The sequence below is a fragment of the Panthera uncia genome, chromosome E1, assembly GCF_023721935.1.
Source record: "Panthera uncia isolate 11264 chromosome E1, Puncia_PCG_1.0, whole genome shotgun sequence".
Lineage (NCBI taxonomy): Eukaryota > Metazoa > Chordata > Mammalia > Carnivora > Felidae > Panthera > Panthera uncia.
Genome location: NC_064814.1, coordinates 47,527,536 through 47,552,799, shown reverse-complemented (window position 1 = coordinate 47,552,799; position 25,264 = coordinate 47,527,536). Strand labels below are relative to the sequence as shown.

The window sequence follows — 25,264 nt, the reverse complement described above, 5'->3', positions numbered from 1 at the left end:
GAACATCACGCAGCTGCAGATGGCAGCAGGTCCCAAGAAAGGGAGGGCTGCAGGGGCTGGTCCCTCCTGCTGCTGCTTACAAAGCACTTTCCCTCTCAGGCGGCTGCAGGGGAGGCAGAGTGGGGGTTGCTGGCCAGGGGGGCTGACAAAGAAATGCACTCTGGGAGGGGAAGTGGCTTGCCCAAGGTCATGGGCTGGGCAGATTCTCCCTGAGTCCTAGAGCCTCCTCATCTCTTGTTCCTAGCTGCCACCTCTTCAGGGGACCTTGTCCCCAGAGCAGAGCATCTTTAACCACAGGATTGGCCTGGCTGGCAGTGGGTTGCCGACTTGGCCCCCTTCTGTACTAGGGTAGGGCCTCCCACTGCTCCGGGCCACCTCCCCACAAGGCCAGGCTTTCTGAAGACACTCATTGCCCAGCGAGGCAGGCACCCAGGTGCCATGCCAGGGGAGGAAGAAAACACCCCATTATATTTTTCCCAAGGGAATGCCTGGAAAAGAACTAGCTCTTGTCACAGAGACAAAGCAGGAAGGAGCAAGGCCCTCACCTCATGGGGCAGGGGGGGTGGGGAGCCCAAGGTTCAGAAAGGGGGAGGGACCTGTCTGACAAGGCTGAGCAGATCAGTGGCAGGGCCAGGAAGGAAGCCACGTCTCCTGCTGAGCCCAAGGCCCTGTCCGCTTCCCCATCCAGCTCCCTTCCCTATCACTGTGCAGTAAGTTCCCAGTGACCACTGCGTTCTCCAAACAGAAATCAAGTCCTATCCGCTGTCATCGTTAAGAGCTCTCCGAGCTCCCATGGCTTCTCAGGAACCGGCAGCAGGTGGCGGAATCTGGGCCACAGGAGGCCGTGGGACATGGCTTCTGGCCGGACAGCGCTTTACTGCCAAATACTGCTTGGTATCCGGCCCTGTGCCATGGACTTCATGGCTCTGTCCCTTCCAGGCCTCATGCAGTTCCCAGCTGTTGGCATGGACAGCGGGTTCCCAGAGTCCTGTGGCTGCTGAGTGAAGGAGCACCTGAGGGGGCCCTGGGCACGCGCGCAGCTCAGCCTCCTCCTTGGGGCCCTGCTCTGGGAGTGTCACTGGGTGGCCAGAGGCCTGCTGTGGTCCTGCCCGTAGCCTTAAACCCAGAGAACCGGCCTGCGCCTTTTTTTGGATTTTTCTTTCTGGTTCTCCTGGAGGATCAAAGCCTAGAACTACGGAGTTTGGGGTGGTTTTATTTTTGCTTTCTAGAAAACAAAAGTTTCCGTGTCTTCAGTAAGACAAGCAGTATTTTACTATCACAGAGCTCTGGGCACGGGGAATGGGGGTTTGGCCCAGGCTGGGCCCTAATACTGCTCTCTCTGCTCCTCCCACAGAAGGGCGACGACCTGGAAGAGGGTGTCACAAGTGAAGGTACGACTGGGCCAGCACCTTGACAGCTCCCCACCTTCTGTTGGCTACCCCTGCCCCAGACTCTTGAGGTGCATAGGGGCCGGCACCCCACTGTCTTGGAGCCTCCACTGCCAGCGTATCTCCGGTGCCCATCCTTGCTTGACCTGGCCTCCTGGGCCAGGGGCTTCTCTGCTCTGTCCCAGCCAGGCCCCGTGCTGATGAGGGAAGTGTCAGAACATGTGACTTTAAGAAGGTCACAGAGCTAGTGAGTAGTAGGTCCCGATTGCCATCCCAGGTCAGTGTGACCCCCAGATCTGCAAGCCTAATCAGTTTGTCCCTACCCCCGAATTCTTAATCTAGCAGAGAGACAAGACATGCTGTGCAGTCCACAGGGCTGCCTAGGGAACTCATCGGGCCTGGCGTTCTGGGACCCCACTTCTGGGGGGCCAGTGGATGACGGGTCGGGTAGGGAAGTTCCCATCAAGGTCCTCCAACCCCCCCCATCTCGCCCTCTCTTTCTCTCCCCTGCTCCTCCTGTCTCCCCCACTCCCTGCCACTCTCCCCTCTGCACTGCCTCCTCCCTGCTTTGCCAGACCATCTGGTCAGACCCCCTCCACTGGCAGAACCTTGCTTGGAGGATGAGCATAGGGTAGGGGGATGTTCTCTGCCAAGTTTAAGTGGGGACTTGCCCCTCCAACTTTCCCTGCCCTGCCTCCAGTGCTGATCTGGTGCATGGAAAAGCCCCAGTTGAGAGGGGTGGGGCTGGAATCGTACCTGCCCCTTCCCCCTGTACCATCTGCGGGTAGCCAGGCTTCCTGCTTGCCCTGGAGGCAGCAGAGGAGGAAATCAAGCCCGGGTGTCTGGGCAGCAGACGGGGCCCAGAAGCACCCCTGGCTCTGGCTGGCTGCTCCCCTGCCGCTCCCTGCCTCCCTCCTTCCCTGGCAGGCAGCCCAGGCTAGTGTGCTGAGGGTGGGGACAGTGAATGGGGCTCCGAGGGGAGCAGGTGAGATGTGGCAGTTAGAGCCTCACTGTGGGCCTAGCCTCCTACCAACGCTGCCCCTTGCCCTGGTTTTGTATTGCAGAATTCGATAAATTCCTCGAAGAAAGAGCCAAAGCTGCTGAAATGGTTCCCAACCTCCCCTCGCCCCCAGGGGAGGCCCCAGCCCCGGCCCCAGCCTCAGCCTCAAACCCCTCCGGTCGGAAGAAGCCTGAGCGGTCAGAGGATGCCCTCTTCGCCCTGTGAGCTGTTCTGCGGTTCGGCTCCCCAGATGGCAGGTCACTCCTTGTTCCCCCGGTCCACACTAGGCACTGGCCACTCCTCCCGTCCCCAGTCCTCACTCGGTCCTGTGCTGCTGTGTCTCCATGGAAACGCCACTGTGTTTGCTCCCAGGCCTCCCACTAGTCAGGACCAGCTTTAGCCACCTTCTTCTCTCTGGGTGGTGGGACAGCATCGAAGCAGCCAGAGGCTCTCTTCCCCTGCCCCCGCCCCTCTGGCCCACAGGCTCCCTCTACCCATGTGTCTTCCCCAGAAGAACAGGCAGTGGGACCCAGACCCAGGCAGGGCAGTCCCCGTGGGACCATTTCCTGAGGAGACACCTGGACTGCCTTTCCTCCGGTTTCTGCCCACAGAGAAGGGGCTCCGACCCCAGCCCCTTCCCCCCCGCCCCGTGCCCTGCCCCTACCTGACTCAGTGGGTCTCCTTGGACCGGCCTACGCTCCCGTGCCCCTGTTCCAGAAAGGGCTTGTCTGCACCTGTGGGCTTGGTCTCCCTCCCTGGAATGCTGCTCCCTGACGCGCGTCCCCCTGTGGCACTTGGCGTGCTCGGCACTTTAGAAGGCTCTGCGGGTACCCTTGTGTGAGGCTTCTCGCCCTCTTGACCCTCTCTCCATCACTCAGCTGCTAACCCGGGCCCACGCCAGGCTGGCTTAGCAGCTGAGCCTGGGAGCGAGGGGTCCCCGATGCACCCAGGGAGAGGGAGAGCCAAAGGCAGTTGCAAAGACGGCACGCGACCCATGGATGATGGTCACGAGGCACACGGGTTAGCTCTTACAGAGATACACAACTGTAAACCAAACTGCCCCACGTCCCCATCTGTGGAGGGGCCCGCATGGGGAGGAATTGCTCTGGCTGCTTGGGAAAGCTTGGTGGGCTTGTGAGCACACCGGGTCTGTGGCAGCCTCTGTGCCACTACCTCCAGGGTCCAGGAGCAGATGGCTCTGCACCATATTTGGAGATCCAGTGACCAAGGGGCTGGAGTGACCTTAGGGTCCCTGCACTGCTCCTTGGTGTGGTCTCCGCTTCCTCCACAGAACGTCCTGACAGCCTGCCCTCTCCCTGCCCCCAACCCCCCTTGCTGCTGATTTGTACCCTCTCTCCAAACCAACCTAGAAGACTAACAGCCTGGGGCTCAGAGCTAGGGGTTGAGGACACCTGCTCCCGTCACGGGGTGTCTCCTGGCCGTGGGCAGGACGCTCAGGCTCGGTGCGGTCCAGGGTGCAGCCCGCCCCGCCCCTGTGCCGCGGTTGGCCAGGAAAAGAAAAATGCTGCGGCAGCTGCTCCGAGCCAGCCCGTGAGTCCCCGGGGCCCAGGTCAGTGTTCCGGAAGGCGCTGCCCAGGTATTGGGGCCAGACGTGTTCCCGAGCCGTGGCGTGGCCAGCCCTCCCCACCTGGCAGCCGGAGTGGGGTCAAGAGGCCGGGCTGGGCGCAGGCCAACATCAGTGCCTCAGGCTCTGGAAGAAGCATTTAGGCCACGGCCCAGCACCTCTGGTGGAGAGCGAGGCGCTGCCTAGCCCAGAACCCTGTGCACTGGTCCGGGGTCTGGCTGGGGGCCCTCCTGGCAGGACCAGCCGGGGGTGTCACACTCCCGATTCCTCAGAGGACGTGCAGGAAACTCCCCCTCAGAGATCAGAGCTCAGCCAGCCTGACTCCAGCCCTGCCCTCCCTGGCAGCCAGTGCCACACCTCTACTGTCCCCCACCCCGACCCCACCCCTCGGTCCTCTCCTCCTCTCGTCAACATTGCTCACAGGCAGAGCCCCCTGAGGTCTGCCTATTTGGACGTTAGGAAGTCTTAAGTCGGCTGGCTTGACGTGAGCTGCCGAGGCGGGTGGGATGGTCCGATTACACCTAGCCACCCAGCTAGTACCCCCCAGCGGCCTGGAGCGCTGGTCTCTGTGAGGGTCAGGGGCCCGTCCCTCCGCGGCCAAGCCCGGCAGCCTCTGAGGGAAGAGCCAGCGTCCCCGCCTTGTGGAAGGAGAAGTCCCCCCCAAGAGCAGGAGCCTGAAGGGCCCAAGGGGAGAGGAGGCTCCTGGCAGAGTAAAGCCGAGGCCTGTGTCTGTCTGGGGGAAAACCCAGCACAGCTGCTCTTAGTACCCACGGTCCAGAGCTGCCCCCCAACTCCAGGCAGGGCTTGCAGAGTCCTGGCTGCCCCTGGGTGGCAGATGGTGATGGAGCCTGTGGGCTGGCAGGAAGGCACTGGCTCACACAGGGGAGAGCCCCCTGCCTTCCCGGCCTGCGGCTGCCCTTCCTGTTGACAAGTCCCGTCCAGAGGCAGCCTGCCCCTACCCGGAAGCTGAGGTGACACATGCGTGCGGCCCGCGCAAAAACCCAAGCAGGGGCCCAGGTGGCCTTAAGGGGGTGCTGCTCAGCCCTTTCTGTCCTGCGGCCCGCAGGCACCCCAGGCCACTCAACCACCGGTTCCCTTCCATGTGGGGAGCACAGCTCCCAGGCTCCCTGCTTGGGGAAGGGAGCCGCGCTCCGGCAGGAAGGCTGGCCAGTGCCTACCCCCCGGGAGAGTGAGACCCTCACGAGCCACCAGCCGCTCCACAAGTGTTAGAAATCACAGATACAGTATGTACTTAGTTACACTAAATTATTGCTGGGATTCCTTATAAGCACTAATTATACCTGATTATAGGTTAAAATATTTATTTTGTCAAAATATTTTCTTGGGAATGTGTTTAACCTTTTCTGTGTTCATTGTGTGCTGACATGAGAAAACTAACCATTTCTTCCTGCCTACTTTTGTGGCCAGTGGGCAGCTGACCCAGGGCACACTAGTGGGCTTTGGGCCAGCCTGGCCCAGAGCAGTCCCTGCCTGGGAGCCCCCCTCCCAGGGACTGAGCAGGCCGACTGGGGCCAGGCCGAGAGGTGACCCGCCTGCTTATCAGCCGGGACAAGGGGTTTCTGAGCTGAAAGGGCTTGATGCTGGCTGGGGCCGGAGGGAAGGGTGACTTCGTCTGTGGTCCGTCCTGTCTTTCTGTTTTGTCAGGCCCATCGGTGTGAGCGACTGGGCCATCTGCCTTGGCTCACTGCCCTTCCCTTCCTCCCCCTGGGGTCCAGAGCAAGGGGGCCTGGGGAGGTGTGGGGCCCTCACTGTCACTCAGGGCCTCCCACAGGGAGAGTGGTGGCAAGGGCTGTGGATAGCGGTGGCAGCAGGCACCTGGACCCCTCCGGCTTCATGGGGCAGACAGCTGCTCAGCCTCCTACACTCTTGTCCCTCCTCTTCCTTCCTGCCGCCCACCCCCACTTTGTCTCCACGTCTGCTACACACGTTTCTAACTCAGTCTGACCCAGCCTTCTGGATGGTTTGTGGAGGACTGTGGGCTAGCAGGGGAAAAGCACCATGCAGGAGTGCCGTGTTCTCTGCCTGCCCCAGCCGGCCCACCACGAGCCTGTCCTCCATGTGCCGTAGGGACTCTGGGCCCCTCTGCTCGTCCACCCCCATGGGGAACAGCCAGCTTCACCACCATGGCTGAGTGTGTGTGCCCCCAGAAGATGCCCCCTGTGGTACCCGCCTCTCCCAGTGCCCGTCTCCGGCCCTTCCTGTCTGGGGGGGTCCAAGCCAGGCTGCCCCTGCGGCCACCAGCTGTCAGCCTTGAAGTTCTACTCCTCCTCTCGTGTCTGAAATCTCCAGGCTCCCCTGGAGAAAGGGGGATGGATATTTATTTTCTAAAGTTTGCACTTAATTTGTGAGGGTCTCAGGATTGGGGGTGGGGGTGGGGGCTGTTGAAAGAGAGACGTGTTGAGTTCGTTGTCCAGTCCTGGAAGTCTGATGTTCTGTTCACTGTTGTGCGTTTCTGTGGGCAGAGCCGGTTCTGGAGGGCGGGTCAGTGCACTCGAGGCTCAGCGCGTCCATCCACCCACTGGCTCTCCTTCCAGATACTGTCTCTCTAGTTTGGGTTCTTGCATGTAAAATACACCACAATAAATAAATGAACAAACTGTTCCTCTGTGATCTCTGTGGAGTCAGCTGTGACTGTCTAAAGGACCTGCCAGTTCTGGGCACCTGCTTTTTTTTTTTTTTTTTTCTTTTAAGTGTTAATTATTTTTGAGAGGAGGCAGGGAGGGAGAGCGGGAGGAACAGAGAGGAAAAGAGAGAATCCCAAGCAGTCTCCGCACTGTCAGTGCAAAGCCCGATACGGGGCTTGAACTCACGAACCGTGAGATCATGACCTGAGCTGAAACCAAGAGTCGGACGCGTAACCCATTGAACCACACAGGTGCCCAAGGGCACCTGCTTTCTCTAAGCAGGGGCTGCCCCAGGGGCCCCACTAAAGGCAGCCATTCTGGAAGCTTGCTCCGCTCCCCCCTCACCCATGCCCAGGCTGTTTGAGGGTGCCGGTGAGTCTGGGCCAAAGGAAAATCCCCATGCCTGTTCCAGTTTGGCTATCTTGGGGCACAAGGCTGGTTTGGGGGTGTTGGTTGTAGCAGCTGGAAACCTGCCATGGCCTGCCTGCGAGCTCTACCAGAGCCTGTGGTTCTTTCTACGTCTTATGCCAGGCCTTAGGCACGTTGCGGGAGGCCCTCAGCCCTGTCCCAGGTATCCAGGCCTTGGGCAAACAGGCCAGAGCCATCTCCTCCTGGGCTCCCCAAAGTTAGGCATCTACCGAATCATCTGGACAGCTTGTGCCACACACTGGGAGTTTAAGAGCTGCTGCTCCAAGAACCACTCCCCCCTTCTAGAAACAGCTTTATCGAGATCTGATTTCACATAGCATACGATGCACCCATTTTAAGTGTCCCATTAGGTCGTTTTCAGTCTATTCGTAGAGTTGTGCAGGGGCCTCAAGATCCCTGCATCACCATGATCAAGTTTTGAGCATTTTCATCACCCCAAAAAGCAGTACCCCCCCCCCCCCCCCCCCCCCCCCCCAGCGCTCTCCGTTTTAAAAGGTTTCTGTCCTGTCCTTTCCTGGGAGCTGGCCACTCTGGGTGCTTGCTGCCAGGCCACGGTCCTCCAGGAAGCAGGCTTCAGCAAGCCCAGAGGCACAGGCGTCCTTGAGCAGCACATTGTGGGAGCCACATGGTGCCTGCATCTTCCTGAGTGGCTCAGAGGAGCCTGAGAGCCCTTTAATCCCTACACCACACAGGGTTTGAGGATCTGGAGTGGGGTGGGCTTATCAAGCCCCCAGGTGAACCTGGAAGACTTGCAAAGACATCTACCCAAGCTGTTGTATTCAGGTGAAAAGACAGAGCCAGGAAGACCCACGCACTTACCTGGGTTTGCCCAGCGCTCCAACTCCGACCTCGGGCCTGGAGGGGTGGGCAGCAGGCGAGGCCATCCCATCCACCTTGAACACCAGCCCTGCAGGAGGGTGGCTCAGGCGGGGGCTGCCCTGCCTCCTGGTATAGGGCAGGAGGGACCACGACGGGGGCTGCAATGGGACCATCCCCAGCCCAGGTCAGAAGTGGCAGCACCCAGCTCCCAGTTGCTCTAGGGAGCTCTGTGGAGGCTCTGCCTGTTTCTGGCCAGTCAGAATGAGGGGCTCCCACACCAGGGGAGTGTGGGAGTGGGCCTCTGAAGGTTGGGAGACCCCCAGTCCCCAGTCCCGGTGAATAGAAGGTGTGGACCCTGAGCCCATTCTCTGCCCCCAGCCCTGTACGAGGCACTGTGAGTGCCAGAAGAGGCCCGAGCTCTGTGGACAGTGGCTTGGCCCCGAGATACCACCGTGAACTTGCCAAGACACGCGGTCAGCGCATGTTCCTGAGAGTTTGCTGTGTACCAGGTTGGTGCTGGAGGGGAGGGGCTGCTCGAGTCCTACCCTCAGGGAGCTCCCAGCCTGGTTCAGTTCCCAGAATCAAGGACATTCTGCAGCCAGGAAGCACTGGAGCCCTTTTCCAGGGCTTGCAGGACCAGGAGGCTCTGGGGGAGCAGGCAAGGCCCAGAGTAAGGAGCTGCTGTGTGACGTTGCACTGGGCAGGCCAGCCACAGGAGGGAGAGAGTGGTGAGGCAACTCTGACCTAACCGACCAGACTCCTGGGAGGGACCTCAAGATCCCTGGCAGGGACTTGCCAGCATGCATTTCCCTAGTACATTAACAGCTGTTGCTCAAAAGGGGTTCTATGGAGAAAAGTCTGGGAAATGTAGAAGTAAAGTTAAGCAGTGTTAAGACCTGTTCAGTCAAGATAAAGGTGGTTTGTGGCCCAAACTGCTCAGAGATGCCATATTGGAACTTTTTTCATTGTGGTAGAAAGACGTTTGATTTAGTCAGAAAGAGGGATTTGTTGACTTATGTAACTGAAAAGTTCTGATAGTTCAGCTTCAGGCATAGCTGGATCCAGGTGCTTAGGGATTTGGTTAGTAATTTGCCCCTCCCCGTGTCTTGGCTCTGCTTCCTCTGGGTTGGCCCTTCCACGTGGTTAACTGAAGGCTGCCTGCAACTCCAGGCTGACTTTCCTTAAGCAGAGAGAAGGTACGTCTTTCTCAATAGTTCAAGCGAAGTCCCAGAACCCACCCTGAGAAACCAGGCTATTAGCAGAGAAGGGATGAAATCTGAGGAGGCGGGGCACCTGGCTGGCTCAGTCGCAGAGCACCACCGGTTGTACGTTTGAACCCCATGTTGGGTGTGGAGGTTACTTAAAAATAAAATCTTTAAAAAAAGGAAAACTGAGGAAGCATCATTAGTCACTGCAGCGTGGGTGGAGAGGGCCAGAGATAGGACTGACACACTGAGGGGTGGAGACTTGGACAGAGACAAGCTTCTGGATTCCTCCTCAACCTTTGGTTGTCTCCCTTCATCACAGCCTGAGAGGAACTGCTTTCTAGCTATAGGTGCCCTCCCCAGAGAGCTGGAGGGGGCACTGTGGGACCACTGTGGGTCTTCTCATGGCTCACGCAGGGTCCCCCTGCTCGCCAGTCACACGCTAAAGCACCTGAGGAGGACAGTCTTTTTCCAACCCATCTCCTTTCCAAGAAAAGAGTCTCCTTAGGGTCCCCAGGGACCAGGGGCAGAACGAGACGACTTGAATAGGCATGAGCCACCCAGAAATTCCACTTTATTTCAGAGGAGCCCCTGCCCATTTTTGTTGGGTGGCCCTCAGGGGAGTCTGGTCAGGGCCTCCGAGCCCGGGCCCTAGGCATCCCAGCAAGCAAAATCTCTGCTTTCGGCACTAGGGGGTCAGCGGGATGTTTCTGGAAACCGAGTGGACTCCTCTGCCCGGTGCCATCCCCTTCTCGCCCCCACGCCCTCTCTAAGAGCACCCTAGCAGGGGTTGCAGGCTTCACTGTGGGTCCCTGAACAAGTCCTTGCTCCTTTCTGGTGTATACTCCCCTGATCTATAAATTGGGATCATGGGTGGTAAACCCAATGCCTATAGGGGCCTTTTTTTTTTTTAATTTTTTTTTTTTAACGTTTATTTATTTTTCAGACAGAGAGAGACACAGCATGAACGGGGGAGGGGCAGAGAGAGAGGGAAACACAGGATCGGAAGCAGGCTCCAGGCTCTGAGCCATCAGCCCAGAGCCCGACGCGGGGCTCGAACCCGCGGACCGCGAGATCGTGACCTAAGCCGAAGTCGGACGCTTAACCAACTGAGCCACCCAGGCGCCCCGATAGGGGCCTTTTTATTACACGTTCATTTATGAGTGAAGTGGCCCAGGTGTGATACCTGGGGGCTGATAGGAACTGTGGCGGGGCGGGGGAGGGGGGGTGGTCACAGCCCTGGCTACAAGGCACCCAGTTGTGGAGCCCAGGGTTACTCAAAATTCTCATTTTTCAAGAAAAGCCAGAAATCCAGCCTTTAAGTGGAATCTTCCACACTTGACAATTAATTCAAAATCAGAACCCACGCAGAATTGGATTTGGCTTGTGGAGGTCAGATGATGTCTTGGGGTCCCCATGTACTCTTCCTGCTACCAATTCAACCCACCTCATTCTGCAACTCCCCCTGAGTCTACACCTGGCCTCACCCCAGATAGCCCGTTAGCACCCAGGGGACAAACGTCCCCCCCTCCCCCATTCTTCACTGCTGTCAGCTTCATCCCTCACAGTGCAGCAGAATTGGTGGTTCTACCGGATCTTTGGTGGAGTGTCTGTCGAATGACTCACTGATGAACCTGGAGGTGACCTCCGTTAGTGAGGTGCTTTGGGCAAAGCTGACCCAAAGAAGCTCAGAGAGGGCTAGAAATAATTTGTCCAGTGCACAGCAGAGGTCAACACGGAATGAGAATATAGGGTCATCTAGGACCAGAATCATCCATGTCAACAGCCGTCTGGTTTCATTACGTCCAGATGGAGAAAGAGCCGGGGTTGGGGCGAGCAAGAGTCCCAGGCTGGCTCTGTGCTGCTTGGCCCCCCTAACCTGAGCAGGTGCTTGCTTAGCTATTGCAGAAATGAAGGATACATGGGGGCAGGCAGGGTTGCGGGGGGATTCCCGGAGTGGGGAGGGGTCTTAGTATCCTCCTGGGCAATGCCCAGGGTTGCACAGTGCCAGCAGCCCTGGCAACGCTAGTGCCTGCCCCTCTACCCATCCTTGAGCTCCGCCGAGATGAGTAGCCGAGGCCCTGTCCGTGCCCCAAATGTCTTGGTACCCCTATTTCACAGTTGGCAAAGCCGAGGTCGGGCAGGGGCCCCGCTGAGTGACCCAGCCTCTGGGAGCTGGGCGGGCCTCACGTCCCGGAGAGTCCCGGGACTACAGGGGCCGCGGGCAGGGGGCGGTGCCGTCCCAGGTCAGCCCCGCCCCCGTGTCCGGACGCACACCTGGCGGCAGTCCCAGCCAGGTGTCTGGCCTGGAGGCCGGGCCGAGAGAGCAGGCCCAACTGGTCCCAAGGTCCCAGACCCTGCCAGCCCGCACCGCGGTCCCGCCCCACTCCCACCCCGGGTCGAACGGGCGCGGTGCATGTGACCCAGGGCCCGGCTCCCGGGAGTTTCGCGCTGACGCCGCGTCACCCCACTCGGGGCCGGGCGTCCATTGGCTGCGCCCCGGCCCGTGGGGGCGGGGTTTGTCTGGCTCCGCGCCCCAACTCCCCTGGGTCTCCGGCCGCTGCCCTGCCCCGGGTGAGGAGCCAGCACCGCCCCTCCGGCTGCCCAAACCCTGAGAAAATCAGGGACGACAGCGCTGTGCGGCCGTGGGCAAGTCGCTTTACCTCCCAGTGCCTCAGTGTCCTCATCTGTAGAATGGGAATTACAGCCCCGTCCTCCTGGGATTGTTGGGAGGAAAACATGGGTTAACACTGGTAAGCGTTCAAAGATTGTTGCCAGTGCAGACACAGCCTGCCAGCATCACTGTCGGCCAGGCTGGGACCCCTGCCCCTCCTAGACACACCAGGACGGGGGGTGGGGGTGGGGGCATCACCACATCACCACGGCTGTGCCCCTCCGTGCCCTGGTACACTCCTTCCTTGTGTGAGTTCCGATCACTCCAGCCAAGAGAGGTCTGGGGGGCTTGTTTGGGAGTCTCAAGCTATTTAGGGGGAGGAGCCACCAAGAGCTTTCCCTGAGAACTGCGGAGCCCCATCCTGTCTTTCCTCACTCTCACCTTGAGAATTGCCCTTGGCAATGTAAGGCTGTGAAGCAGAGTTTTGTCTTTTAGGTTGCAAAGGTATAAAGCGCCCCCCACCCCAACTATCACCCATGGCAGGGGCTTCAATTTCAATTGGCATTTCTAGCCTGGGCTGCAGGTCTCCTGTTGACCCTGCCTTACCCTCTTTCTCCTAACTCAGCCAGTTATGGCATGCATATTCATTGACTCATGCTCTTTACATATCTGGTAAGTTCATTTGAAGAACGGTGAGGCAGGTATGTTGTGATGATGACTCCAACACACCCTACCTGCCTCTGCAGAGTGACGCAGGAAGGGCTGTTCTCATTTCACAATCCAACAGCCGAGACTCAGAAAAGTGGAAGGGCTCCAGGTCACTAAGCAAGCAGGTGAAAAGCCAGGCCAGCATCCCGACTCTGGAAAAAGGTGTTTGTTTTTAATGTTATTTATTTTTGAAAAAGAGAGAGAGAGAGACAGAGACAGAGACAGAGCATGAGTGGGGGAGGGGCAGAGAGAGGGAGACACAGAATCCCAAGCAGGCTCCAGGCTCTAAGCTGTCAGCACAGAGCCCCACGCGGGGTTCGAACTCATGAATCAAATCGCGAGATCATGACCTGAGCCGAAGTCAGATGCTTAACTGACTGAGCCACCCAGGTGCCCCCCCCCCCCTTTTTAATGTTTATTTATTTTTGAGAGAGAGAGAGAGAGAGCAGGGGGCAGAGAGAGAAGGAGACACAGAATCTGAAGCAGGGTCCAGGCTCTGAGCTGTCAGTGCCCTATGTAGGGCTCTAACTTACTAACCGTGAGATCACTCACGACCGACACCCGTAAGATCATGACCTGAACCACCCAGGCGCCCCTGGAAAATGTGGCCTTTATAGGCTTCACTCAGTACCCGCTCTTCTCCCCACTCCTCTCCCTGGGAAGGACTGTTAGAATTTTCAGGTTAGTCACCAGATTCCCAAGGTCTCCTGGGTGCTTTGGCTCCTGCTTGGGGTGGTAAGGGACTGGGTAGGGGGGCAAGATGAAAGATGCTTGGGGAGAACACAGATCCCTCTATGCTCCCCAGCAGAAGTTCATCTAGATCCTTGGGCGGATGCCAGAGCAGGGCCATTTGGGGGGAAGATGCGGTTTGGAGACCCCCATGGCTTCTGGCCACTCTTGTTCTGGGTAATTTTCCACAGCAGCCACTTCTGGGAGGGAAACAAAGAGAGCTGCATGTACAGGCTGAGCCCTTGGGACTTGGGCCTCCAAGTCTCTCCTGGCCAAGGCACCCCCCTTCTAAAGTGCACCACTAATTTTACTCCCTCAGAAGATGTGGCCAGACAAGCTATATCTGGAGCCTGAGCAAGACAGTATTTGGGCTGGCATGACTCACTGAGGTCAGGGGCTAGGAGAGACTGGGGGTCCAGACCTCTGATGGGTCTTCTTGGCTACTCTCCACTTGCATACTTTCAGGGACAGGCAGCTCACTGCCTTTCCAGTTTCCAATACTCAAATGTTCTACTTTATCTCAATCCGTCTCCATGGGTCCCTCCCCTGCCACCTAGCTCTGTCCCCAGTCCACAGGGCCCAGGGTTTGGCCTCCAGCCATTTTCCTAGCCAAACTGCCTCCTCTGACCTGGACCCAGCCTGTCATGATCCAGGGCAACCTGGCTCGAGTCTAAAGCACAATCCACCTCTTCCTTGTGTCCCCATTCTGGCTGCCGCCAGGGCTAAGCACCGAGTTTGGAGTCAGATAGCCCTGAAGCCCTGTTGTTGTCCCTGGGTAACTGTGTGCTCGGGCAGTTAGAACTCTGGGTCTTCCTGTGTTCCTGGTTACTGAGGCCAGCTCACTGGGTCCACTGGCTCCCAAATCCCTGCCTGTACTGTCACCACAGCTGGATCTGGGAGGAAACCTGATTAAATCAGGAAGGGAAATTGTCTTTTCCAGGCTCCCTTTGGGCTATCCTCTTATCAGGAGACCAATCTGATCTAAGGAAACTGGGGGGGTGGGGGTTGCAGGCTGATCTCACAGGCCCAGCCCCCCGCCCCCCCCCCCCCCCCCCATGTAATCACTAACATCCCAACCAGCCTATGGAGAAGCAGCACCAAGCTCCGGTTCCAGCTGATGAAACTAAAGCACAGAGTTGGCAGGAGAGCTCACAGCAGGTCTTTACAGCTCGCTCTATCTTGGACAGATCTGTCTTGTTCTAAAGAGCCAAATCTAGGAAGTGAGACTTGTCCAGACCCCACAGCTCACCAGCCCCAAGTCCAGAGACCTTTGGGACAGGCCCTGTCCTGGAGTTTCCACCCAGACCCCTTGCTTGGTGTTGGAGAAACTGAGGCCCAGGGAGGGCCCATTGCCTGCCCGAGCGTCCCTGCAGCAGTGGGCCAGAGGCTGGATAAAATGAATGACTGGAGGGCACACTGATGGAGGGGCCGGTTGGAGGTAGGTTTTCGAGGCTGACCCGGTAGCCTGGTCCCGGCTCTCTCCAGGTAGGGTGGGGCCGGCTACCCTAGAGGGCGGGGCCTCCCGACAGGGCCCCGCCTCCGCCCCGCCCTCCCTGCGGAGCCACAGCGGGGGAACCCAGTTTCCGAGGAACTTTTCGCCGGCGCCCGGCCGCCACCGGGGCCAGGACAGGACGCGAACGCGCGCGGCGGCGGCAGCGGGTCGGGGCCGGCGGACGCGACACTCGCTGCGAAAGTCCGTACGCGGCGGCGGGCCCGGCGGGCCGCCCGGAGGAGGCAACTGCGCCATGGACGAGCCGCCCTTCAGCGAAGCGGCCTTGGAGCAGGCGCTGGCCGAGCCGTGCGAGCTGGACGCGGCGCTGCTGACCGACATCGAAGGTACGTCAAGGGCCGCTTGGGCTCCGCGGGAGCCGGGAGCTCAGGCGGCGACCGGCCTTTGTCTCCCCGGCCGGCGCGGGCGCTGGCTCTGTACTGCTTGCGCGGGGCTTCCCCGCGTCTCTGGGCCGCGCGCTGTGGGCCTCCTTGTCCAGACCGCTCTGAGCCTCCCTGTGCCCGCCCTGGCGTGTCGGGCCACGCCTCGCCGGGTCTCTTGGAGGCTCAGGGCCGGGCACGTGCGCCTCTGAGCGTCCCGGGCCCCGCGCCGCGCAGCCGGTGAGTCCTCAGCCCAGTGTCGGCCGAGGCGGGAGCTTGAGACCTGGGCGTCGCCGAGGCCCCGCCCCTGCTCCAGCCTTGACGTCAGCTCAGGGTTACTCGCGGTCATTCCCTCCGGCCTGAGAGTTCAGCTCGGCTCAGAGCTCACGCGCATGCGCGCGGCGCTTCCTCCGGTCTCTCCTCCCTCTCCCCTCCACCCCGCCCCCGTCCGGTGCCCCTGGTCCAAGACGGGCATCGCTTCTGCAAAAATTTATTCAACATTTACTGAATGCCAGGCCGTTTCCTAGGCATTGTGCGGAGGGGGGATTCACAGACCGGCCTGGGATCCTCCTTTTCTTGGGAGCACGTAAATCCACCAGAAAAACCGCAAACGGATATTTAGTTGCAAGTTGGGGTGGAGCAGGGGTGGGGTGAGACCTCATTGAGCAGACTTTTGAGCTGAGACTGAGAGTCAGCCCCGGGCCCTCCTGGAAAGGATGTTCTCCCAGCCGAGGGCGTGGCAAGGGCGAAGGCCCCGAGTTTGAGGAGTTAAGAGGAATGCACTGGAGGTGAGGTTGGGACCGTTGATAAAAAGAGGATCCCCTGTGGGCTGGAGAGCGGACTAGGACTGAGGTTTACTCACATCTTTGAAAGCATCATTGTTTGCTTGACAGAGGAGGGGTTTGGGGACAGTGCGGCAGGTCCCATCTGGGAGGCTGTGGCCCCACTTTGTAGATAGGGCAAACCACAGTCCCCAGCAGACTGCCCTCCGTGGTCGCTTCGCAGTTTCAGCAACACCGGCTAAAGTGCGCTGGGTCGATGGGGAACCTGAGGCCAAGAGCACAGGACTCAAACCTCCCACAACCTAGACGGACATGTCCATGGAGCCCGTGGCACCTGGGGTTACCAAAACAGGCACATCGAAGTCACCCACTCCTGTCTTACCGCAGCCTTGCATGGTAGCTCAGCTGGCTGTCAGCCTGGGGCCTTATCAGCTCCCCTTCCCCACGGGCCAGGCCAGGGGAGGGTCTGGGAGGAGAGACCCTGATTGTGGGGCTTTTCCAAAGCAGGACTTGAATCTGGACACTACTCACTTACTTTGACATCCTGCCCAAGCTATCTCAACCTCTGTGCCTCAGTTTCCCACCCTGGATACAAATGCTTCCCTTCCTAGGGGAGTTGGGAGAATGGAATCAGGGCAGGTGTATCCAGAGCACAGATCTGGCATAGACCTTTCTTATTGACTCATAGAAGCGTTAGGTCCTGAGGCCCAAAGGCCAGGCCCTCCCAGCCATTGGGGGCTGGGGGCAATTCGGCATCAGCTCTAGTCTGTGAGAGAAGGGGAAAACACTGGGGCCTTGTGCTGGTTGGGGCTTGACGTTTGCCTGCCACAGTAGATTTCTCAGCTTTTATCCACACTTTCTGTCCCCCCCCCCGCCACCCGCCCCCGCAAAGAGGATCTCTTTGCATTATAGAAAAATTAGAAAGTGCAGGTGAGCAAAAATAAAAAAAAAAACACCCCAAATCTTCCTTAAACCCATCACGCAGAGAGAAGCTGTGTTAATTATGTGGGGGATTATTTTCTGTGTATGTCCATATATATATATTTGTTTTTGAATGGCTCTACACTTGTGATCTACTTTTGGAAAACATCATTGAGGTACAATTTACCTGTCGTAAGATTTACCCATTTTAAGTGTACAATAAGTTTGTACATTGACCAAGTTGTGTTGACCATCACCAGTTAGTTGTGGCACATTTTCATCCCCTCTGTTTACAACTGCTCCCTGGTCCACACCCAGCCTTCCACACCCAGCCCAGGCAACCGCTAACGTCTACTTTAATAGAGCATAGGGTCCATTAGCTCGCAGCAGGTTGTAACTTGCTTTGTTCCTGTATCTACAGCCAGGCAGCAGTCAAGTTCCTTGGTTTATCTACTGGGTCCCTCATTGATGGACATCCAGGTTGTTCTGTTCTTATAAACTGTACTGCAGGGGACACCCCAGGCCGGTCTTTGCTTGGATGGATCCTTCTTTAGTTCTGTAGGCGGAGGTTCTGGGAGGGGAATTTATAGTCAGAGACCAGGCCTACTTGGGAGGCTGTTATCCTGGCCTTGGAGAGAGGCAGATTCAGGGTCTAGAGAGATGTGACTTGGGTGTGGGAAAGGTACGGTCTCCAGGTCCCCTGAGATGACAGAAGGTTGAGAGGTAGGCCAGGCAGGCCTCGAGTGCCTGAAAGTGTAGATGGACTGAATCTTGGAGGCAGTGGGGAGTCCTGGGGGGGATTGGAGCAAGGCGTTGCCATGCCTGGTTTATATGTCGGAAGCTTCCTCTGGCCGCTGGAGTGGGGGAATCACAACACTAACTGAACACTTACTGTATCCCGGCACCTAGCTGACCATTGGGTCCCCCTGACAACCCTAAGTGGGGTAGACTTCAGATCTTCATCTTACAGATGAGTGAGTGCCTTGAGGCACACAGAGAGGTTAAGTGACTTGCCTGAGGTCACATAGCCAGAACCTGGCAGAACCGGGATTCAAACTCAGGCTGTGGACTCCAGAGGCCACGCTCTTAACTGCTGTGCTCCTAAGAGTGGGGGTGGGGGTGGGAAGCAATAGAACCGGGAGCCCTGGAGGCAGCTCCATGTGGGGCTATGCTGGGGGCCTGGGGGTAGATCAAAGAAGGGTCAGAGGCCACGCTGCCACCTCCCTCTCCCAGCCCAGAGCAGCCTTGAGTCATGAGACGAGGACTGTCACCAGGCAAGGGGCCAAAGGCCTTGAGCTCCACCCAGCCCTGATGCCCGGCTTTGCCAAACCCTCTGTCCTATGACGGGTTTGGGGGCGGAGCTGGCAGCATGAGCCCTTAGTTCTGTGGGTGAAGGCATTGCCTGGGCCCGGTACACCCCAACCTCCGGCGAGCTCCGTCTCCTCCCAGGGCCTCCTGTTCTGGCTCTGTGCTTTGGGGGTCCTTGTGGCAGTGGGTGGAGGCAACGGGAGAGCAGTCCTGTGCCATGTTTGGGATTGGTGTTAAGCCCCCGGCAGGTTTCACTTCTCTGATTAATTTCTCAGATCTTGTCCATGCTTTTAAATGCCGGAGAGGCAAGTGGCCGTGAGATTCCGGCAGGGGCCGGGCTGAGTAGTCATCCTGGGGGCACTGGTTTATTTGAAGCCTTTGGTGGCACAGTTCATTCTCCCCTCTGCCCGGGTATCCCCACCTTCACTCTTTTTCATACCCCGGCAGTCCTCCCAGACAGGGTGGCCTTCCTGGATCTCACCCGTCCCCGCCCCAGCTCAGCACTGGCAGTGTTTTCTGGCGCTCTCCCGGCCCTGGGGTCCGTCAAGGTACCCGAATAAACCACAGGACGGCCTGCCTTCTAGGTCTCAGCCTAGGCCTGTCTGGCTGTTTTCTGGTTCCAGGGCAGTCCTGGTGGAGAGAACACACATTGGGGGCCATTCTGCCACCCCCCTCCCCACCTCTCCCCATGTTATCTCACGCCCAGTTCTTCCCCCAGTCCCACCAAGAGGAAATACAGTGCAAGACTGCTTACTGTTCAGCTCCCAGCTCCGGGCATATGACTCCTCAGTCCCCAAACAGCGATGGCTCCCCAGTGCCCCCAAGATAAGGTTCCTTTGTCCCAGCATGGCATTCCTGAACTGCAGGGCTTACCAGACCTGTCTCTTCGGGGGGATGGACAGAGGCATGCTGGGAGTAGGTTGAGGTGTCTGGGGGTTACCTCCTGTCCAATGTTCACTTCGCTGTGGACGCAAACATCCTGAGTGACCTGGTCAACCCCAGGCAGGGGTCACCGCCAGGCAGAGGACTGGGATCTGGACTTTGTCTGAACAACAGGTGCAGCTCAGTTGGGAATGGCAGCACTGGCCAGAGGAAGTATCTCTGGCCTTGTCTCTTGCCAGCCATCGGCCCCGTGGATGTGCCCTTTGATCCCCAGACCCGACCGGGATGGCATTCGTGTGACACCTATGTCCCATGTGGCTACACAGAGGGGGTTGTGTGAGGGGAGGCAGGAGAGCCTTAGAGACAGATTTGGGGCTCCCACAGGGGGGGATCTTCAAAAAAAAATTTTTTAATGTTTATTTTTTTGAGAGAGGGAGAAGGAGAGAGAGAGAGAGACATGCACGAGCAAGGGAGGCACAGAGAAAGAGGTAGAAAGAGAATCCCAAGCAGGCTCCGTCCTGTAAGCGCAGAGCCCGACACAGGGCTTGAACTCATGAACCATGAGATCATGCATGACCTGAGCTGAACCCAAGTCAGAAGCTTAACCGACTGAGCCACCCAGGCGCCCCTGAAGGGGCGGGGTGGTCTTTGAGGCTGGCTCCAGGTGTGTGATTCCCATGCTGAGTTTGGGAGGTGGCACAGGGAGAGTTTGTGGCCTGGAAAGGCCCACCCCCACCTGGAACCCTGCTCAAGCTCACCCCCTCCCCCCGAGTGACGCTCCAGCTCTCTCCCAGCAAGCCTGTCCCTCCCAGTCACATGCCAGGCCTACCCCTCCTAGGGCTCTGGGGTTCCCACCAGATCGCAGGGGTCTCAAATTCAACCCCTGCTGTGTGACCATGAACAAGTGGCTTAACCTATCTGGCCTTCAGATTTTCCTCAGTGTACTAAGAATGATGATAGAAGCATCTTCTTGTGGGTGCCTGGGTGGCTCAGACTCTTGATTTCAGCTCAGGTCATGATTCCAGGGGCCGTAGGATCGAGCCCCATGTCCGGCTCCTCACTGTGCACGGAGCCTGCTTGAGATTCTTTCTTTCTTCCTTTGCCCCTGTACCCTTCTCACGTGATCTCTCTGTCTAAACAAACAAACAAACAAACAAACAAACAAACAAACGAAAACCTTTTCTTGGAGTTGTGGGCAATCAGCCCATTAGAGCTCAGCCCATTTAGAGCTCAGCCTCTAAATGAACTCATTTAGATCAAGGGCTTATGTAGCACAGGACACATAGTAGGCCCTCAACCAATTTTCATCCTTTAGAGCACTTAACCAGGACCCGGCACCTAATATGTTTAGCTTATTATCCAAGGATCCTATGTTGGAAGTTTCTATGGGCTGTGGTTCCAAGTTCTGAGCACCCACCATTTTTGATTCTGGCTCTCTGCTTGGGAGACAAGGTGGGGCTGGGTAAAGTGGGGAGCCTCTCACCTCTCCCCCTGCCCGATCCCCAGGGGAGCAACACCCAGTCCTCAGCTACCATTAAAGATAAAGAGACTAGGGGCGCCTGGGTGGCTCAGTCAGTTAAATGTCTGACTCTTGATTTTGGCTCGGGTCGTGATCTCACGGCTTGTGAAAATGAGCCCTATGTCAGGCTCTGTGCTGACAGCCCTGAGCCTGCTTGGGATTCTCTCTCTCTCTCTCTCTCTCTCTCTCTCTCTGTCTGTCTCAAAACTAAATAAACATTAAACAAAACAGCAGCACGTGGCCTTCGAACCAATACATCCTCTTCAGGTTGAAAACAGGCTGCAGGGAGACAACCCAAAAGGGGGAAATAGATGTACAGCACTACACAGGGGACAGCTGCTCAGCGGTAGGGGACTGCCCCCAAACTGCCACTGTCTCGGGCCCTGGGTTGGTTTTCAGCTGCCAAAATGACGAGTAGGTGCCCCAAGCCTTCACCTATGACAAGATGTCTGAAGTGGTGCTTCCTCGCACCTGGTATAGTGGCCATCTTCCGGGTCACGTTCAGGGTTGTTTGGTGTGTGCAGTTGGGAACTAGCGTGTGGAGTGACACAGAGGAGGGAAGAACCTGAGAAGGCGGCATCAGATCGTGTTTTGAAAGAGGAGCAGTAGTTTGCTAGGTAGACAAAGGCTACCGGGAAGGGCATTCCTGGCAGAGGGAACAGCCTGGGCGAATGCATGGTAGCCCTGAAGAGCTTGGCGTGTTCGGAAAGCAGACGGGGAAAGTGAGGCAGGGAGAGAGCCCTGTGGCCGGAGACCGGCAGCGGGACGGTGGCTGGCTGGCTGTACAAACCTCTGATTCTCGTCCCCTCTGTGCTCAGCCCTGTGCTGAGTGATGCCAGGGTTCGGGCCCTCCCAGGCAAGGCCCGGCCACTAATGGTGGTCAGGAAGGCCTCCGGGAGGGGGCAGTGCCAGAGCTGAGCCTTACTGAGCTTTGTGCTGCCTCCTCTTCCGTTCTTGCACACCACACACACCTCCTGACCGGATACAAGTGCTGCCAGCAGGTTGGGGCAGAGCCAGGCTGGAGCGAGGGCCCTCTCCTGTCTCTGGCAGGCTGGAGCTGACCAGTGTGGACTCTGGGGTTGGGGGACCTGTGTTCTGAGTCCCAGATTCTCTCCTTGGCAGAGGCAGCCACTTGGACACACGGCCTCTCTCTGGGCCTTAGTTTCCTGGTCCGTCTCGAGGGCCCGTGCCCAGGTATGCTGGGGCTGCAGCCATGGGCCCATCCTCTTCCAGGAAGAGCCAGCACACATTTGCACCCCCAGGCAGCCCCGCGTGCACAAAGGACAGTCTGTCCCCGTTGCATCCATGACCAGCCGAGGTCGTGCAAACCTGCTGACCTGAATCCTCAGGAGGATCAAGGAGGCACTGGTAGGAGCAGCAGGGATGAATGGCAGGCAGAGTGTAGCCCTGGCTTCCCAGAATGTTCGGCGAGTGTCCCATCCCTGCCTCGTGCCCTTCGAGCAGGCAGAGGTGGAATGCTGCGGGCGTCCTATAAGCCCTGTCCCATGTCCTCTCCCGTGACGGTGCGGCTTTATATCCTTCACTGTTCCTCAGAGTTGTGCAACTTTGTGATCTGCATTGCACGGGACAGTTTGCAAATCCTTTTCCTGCCCATTTCCTGGAGAATTGGTGTCCTTAGCTCAGGCAACGGACAGCCTGGAATCTCAGCTTCCTGGCTGCCTCCCTGAACTCTGTCCCCTCTTTGCTCCCTTTGCTCTGGCGACACTGGCCTCCTTGCTGTCTCAGCATCATCACCCCAAGCTTGTGTCTACCTCAGGGCCTTTGTACTTGCTGTTCCTTCTGCTCAGGACATTCTTCCTCCCTCCTGGCCTCTTTCATTCAGGCCTCTACTCAGATGTTACCTCCTCAGAGCGGCTTGCTGATCACCTGTGTAGCGGCCCCTCGCACTGTCTTTATGTGGCCTCTGTTTCTTCATGGTGCCCATCACCATCTGTACCCACAATTCCTCCATGTATTTGCAGACTGTCGGTCACTGGAACATAAGTTCCACGAGGGAAGGCCTTTATGCTTTGTCCCTGTACCCTCAGTCCTGGCAAAGGCCTGACACACAGTAGACACTTAAGAAAAGGCAGTAGATATCATCAGAGAGACGACTCTGGGCTTCACGGACCAGGCCATGTGAGGGAGGTGGTGAGCTCCCTATCTTAAGAGGCTTGCGCACAGAGCTTGTTTGGGGTTCAAGGCCTCATGAAGGTTGGATGGGCTGGAGGCTTCTGTGATGATCAGATCTGGGCTCCTGCCAGTTGGTGGTATTGGGTCCTCCCAAGATTTCCGTCATGGCCTCACAGAATAAACAGGCCAGAGAATAAAAGGCTGCCCCACATCTGCCTTCCAAAGGAGGTTTCAAGGTAGAACCAGGGAGGGAGAGGGGCTCAGGTTTCCTGTTGGGCCCTGCTACAATCAGGGCAGGACTGGAGAAAGGAGAGGAAAAGGGAGGAATCCAGGCTTGGGGAGGAGGTGAGGAAGGTGAAAGATTGGAGGGGGTGCGAGATGGGCCCACTGAGGCTCAGAGTCTATGCCTCCTTTTCTTCCTTGTGTTCAAGGACATGGACCTTTGGGCCTTCTGAGTCTCTCTTTATGCCGGAAGCCTAGTGTTCAGCTCACTGGAGAAGGGCCCACCACTTGGGAGCCATGGCCAGCTTTTTGGGGCCTGCTGTCTTGGGCACTTCTCTTGCCTCGCCCTAGTCCCAGCCCGATTTACTCTGCGTAAAACAATCTTCATTAAATGGTCACGGAGCTCTGACTTGAATGTTGCAAGTAATGGGCAACTCACTACCTGCCTTAACAGTTCTAGACCATTTTATTTGCTGCAGAGGGACTAACGTTTATTGAGATCTTGCTGAATGCTGGGTGTTTCATACACTTGCTTTCTTGTTTTTTTTTTTTTTCATTTTTTTTAGTGAACCTACAATGTTATATTAATTTCAGGTGTACCATATAGTGATTCAACAATTCTATACATTACTCGGTGCTCATCATGATAAGTGTGCTCTTAATCCCTGCCACGTCCCTCATCCATCCCCACCCCCACCCTCCTCCCCTCTGGTAACCACCAGTTAGTTCTCTATAGTTAAGAGTCTCTTTTTTGCTTTGTCCTTTTTCTCTTTGGTTTTTTTAAATTCCACATATGAGTGAAAGCGTATGGTATTTGTTTTTCTCAGGCTGACTTCTTTCATTTAGCATCACACTCTCCAGCTCCATCCATGTCATTGCAAATGGCAGTAGTTCGTTCTTTTTGATGGCCGAGTAATATTCCATTGTATATATTCATTTTTCTTTCAGCTGTTGATGGGCACTTGGGCTGCCTCCATAATTTGGCTTTTGTAAATACTGCTGCAGTAAATACGCTTGCTCTTCTAGAACCCCACCCCTGTCACCTCTGGAGACAAGGGGTGGAGGCTCAGAGAAGGGGAGTGACCTGCCTGGGATTACATGGCAGGTGAGGCACAGAGGGAAGGCCCGCCCCGTTGGCCGTGTGGGGAAGAGGTGGGCTGTAGGGCTTGCTCTCAAATTTACCCCCCACCCCTTAGCACCCAGCTTCTGCAGGAATTGGCGGGCACATTCAGCTCCAGGGGAGAGTGAGATGGGGGGCTGCTCAGGCCGTGAGTTCGGGGAAAGGCTGGCCCCTCATATGCCACCAGATGCCTTGTGACACGCAGGCCCTCTTTCCCGCTGCATCTTCGTTTAGACCGCGTCCTCTGCCCCATGGCCAGCGCCCCCTCTCAGGAGCCTTTCCTGACTCCTGCTACCCTCAGGGGGGCATTGGGTGACCATTCTCCCTCCTACCTCCTCAGGATGGAATGGGGGCAGAGCACAAAGATGTGGGAAATGGAAAACAAAAAGGCATGAAACTGTGGAGAAGGGAAGAGAAGGATGAGACAGGAAGTGGGTGTCCCAGGCCTGACACCCTCAGGGCTGGCCCTGGCCCTGGCCCTGGCCCTGGCCCTGCCCTGAAAAGTTTCAGGCCGGTATTTACTTGTCGGTCCTGCCACATTCTGGGCTCAAAAACTGGGGAACGTGGTAAGGAAGAACAGAGCCGTGAGGGTCTGCTTTTGAAACTTGTGCGTGGAATTCAGGCCTTGGTGTCTAACCTGTCTTCAGTCTTTCCAGCAGCAATGCTTTGGATGAGGTCACAGTCTTTCCAGCAGCAATGCTTTGTTTTGTTTTTTTGGGGGGGGGGTGGTGAGAGAGGGTGTGAACACCCATAAGCTGAGGAGAGAGGGAGGTGGAGGTGCTAGAGAATTTCCTTATCCTTGGCACCCCCTCCAAAGCCGTGGAAAGATCTAGAAAGATCAGGAAGTAGATGTGTGTAAGGGAGATGAGGCTGAGTTTCCTTGTTTATAGGCTGGTGGAGAGGGAGAGAGATTGGGGGCAGGAGGGACTCCAGGCCTGAACACGCTGCCCACTCTGCCATGCCTGCCTGCCTGCCTGCCCAGGATTCAGCCACCCTCCAAGGCCGCAGGAGACAGAGACAGAGGAGGGGCAAGCCCCTGTGCTACAGTTGAAGGCTGGGGCAGGACTTGCTGGTGGTCTGTTTGGCCACAAAAGCCCAAACTGGCAACCTGGGCAGCTTGCCAGGCTCTGTTCATCTGTATGTGTGTTGAACTTTGACCTTACTCAGAAGGGGAGGCAGTCCTAGGTACCTCCTCAAAAGACCCCCAGAGCCTGTCACCCATGCCTTCTTTACCTTCTGTCCCAGGGATTAGGCTGCCTCTGGGCCTCCCAGGACCCTGCAGTGAATAAGTGAGTCAGGCTATACCTGGGAATTGCCGGGGAGAACGCATCGCTGACAGACTCTGGGGGGATGGCGAGGAGGACAGGCTCTGGGGGTCTTTTGAGG

The 25,264-nt window shown here is 57.4% G+C and overlaps 2 protein-coding genes across 9 annotated transcripts in view; both read left to right on the top strand.

The window, feature by feature from the left end:
* Positions 1–6,591, top strand: part of TOM1L2 (target of myb1 like 2 membrane trafficking protein) — a 121,245-nt gene extending 114,654 nt beyond the window's left edge. For all 6 annotated transcript variants that reach the window (XM_049636859.1, XM_049636858.1, XM_049636856.1 and 3 more), the window contains 2 exons: positions 1,355–1,391; positions 2,453–6,591. In XM_049636859.1, the coding sequence (XP_049492816.1) occupies positions 1,355–1,391; positions 2,453–2,613 (198 nt within the window). In that variant the 3' untranslated portion in view covers positions 2,614–6,591. The remainder of the gene's footprint in view (positions 1–1,354; positions 1,392–2,452) is intronic.
* Positions 6,592–14,460: 7,869 nt separating this feature from the next.
* Positions 14,461–25,264, top strand: part of SREBF1 (sterol regulatory element binding transcription factor 1) — a 22,408-nt gene continuing 11,604 nt past the window's right edge. For 2 of the 3 annotated variants that reach the window (XM_049637994.1, XM_049637993.1), the window contains exon 1: positions 14,461–14,958. In XM_049637994.1, coding sequence (XP_049493951.1) covers positions 14,868–14,958 — 91 coding nt within the window. In that variant the 5' untranslated portion in view covers positions 14,461–14,867. The remainder of the gene's footprint in view (positions 14,959–25,264) is intronic. The other variant, XM_049637996.1, reaches the window with a different exon arrangement.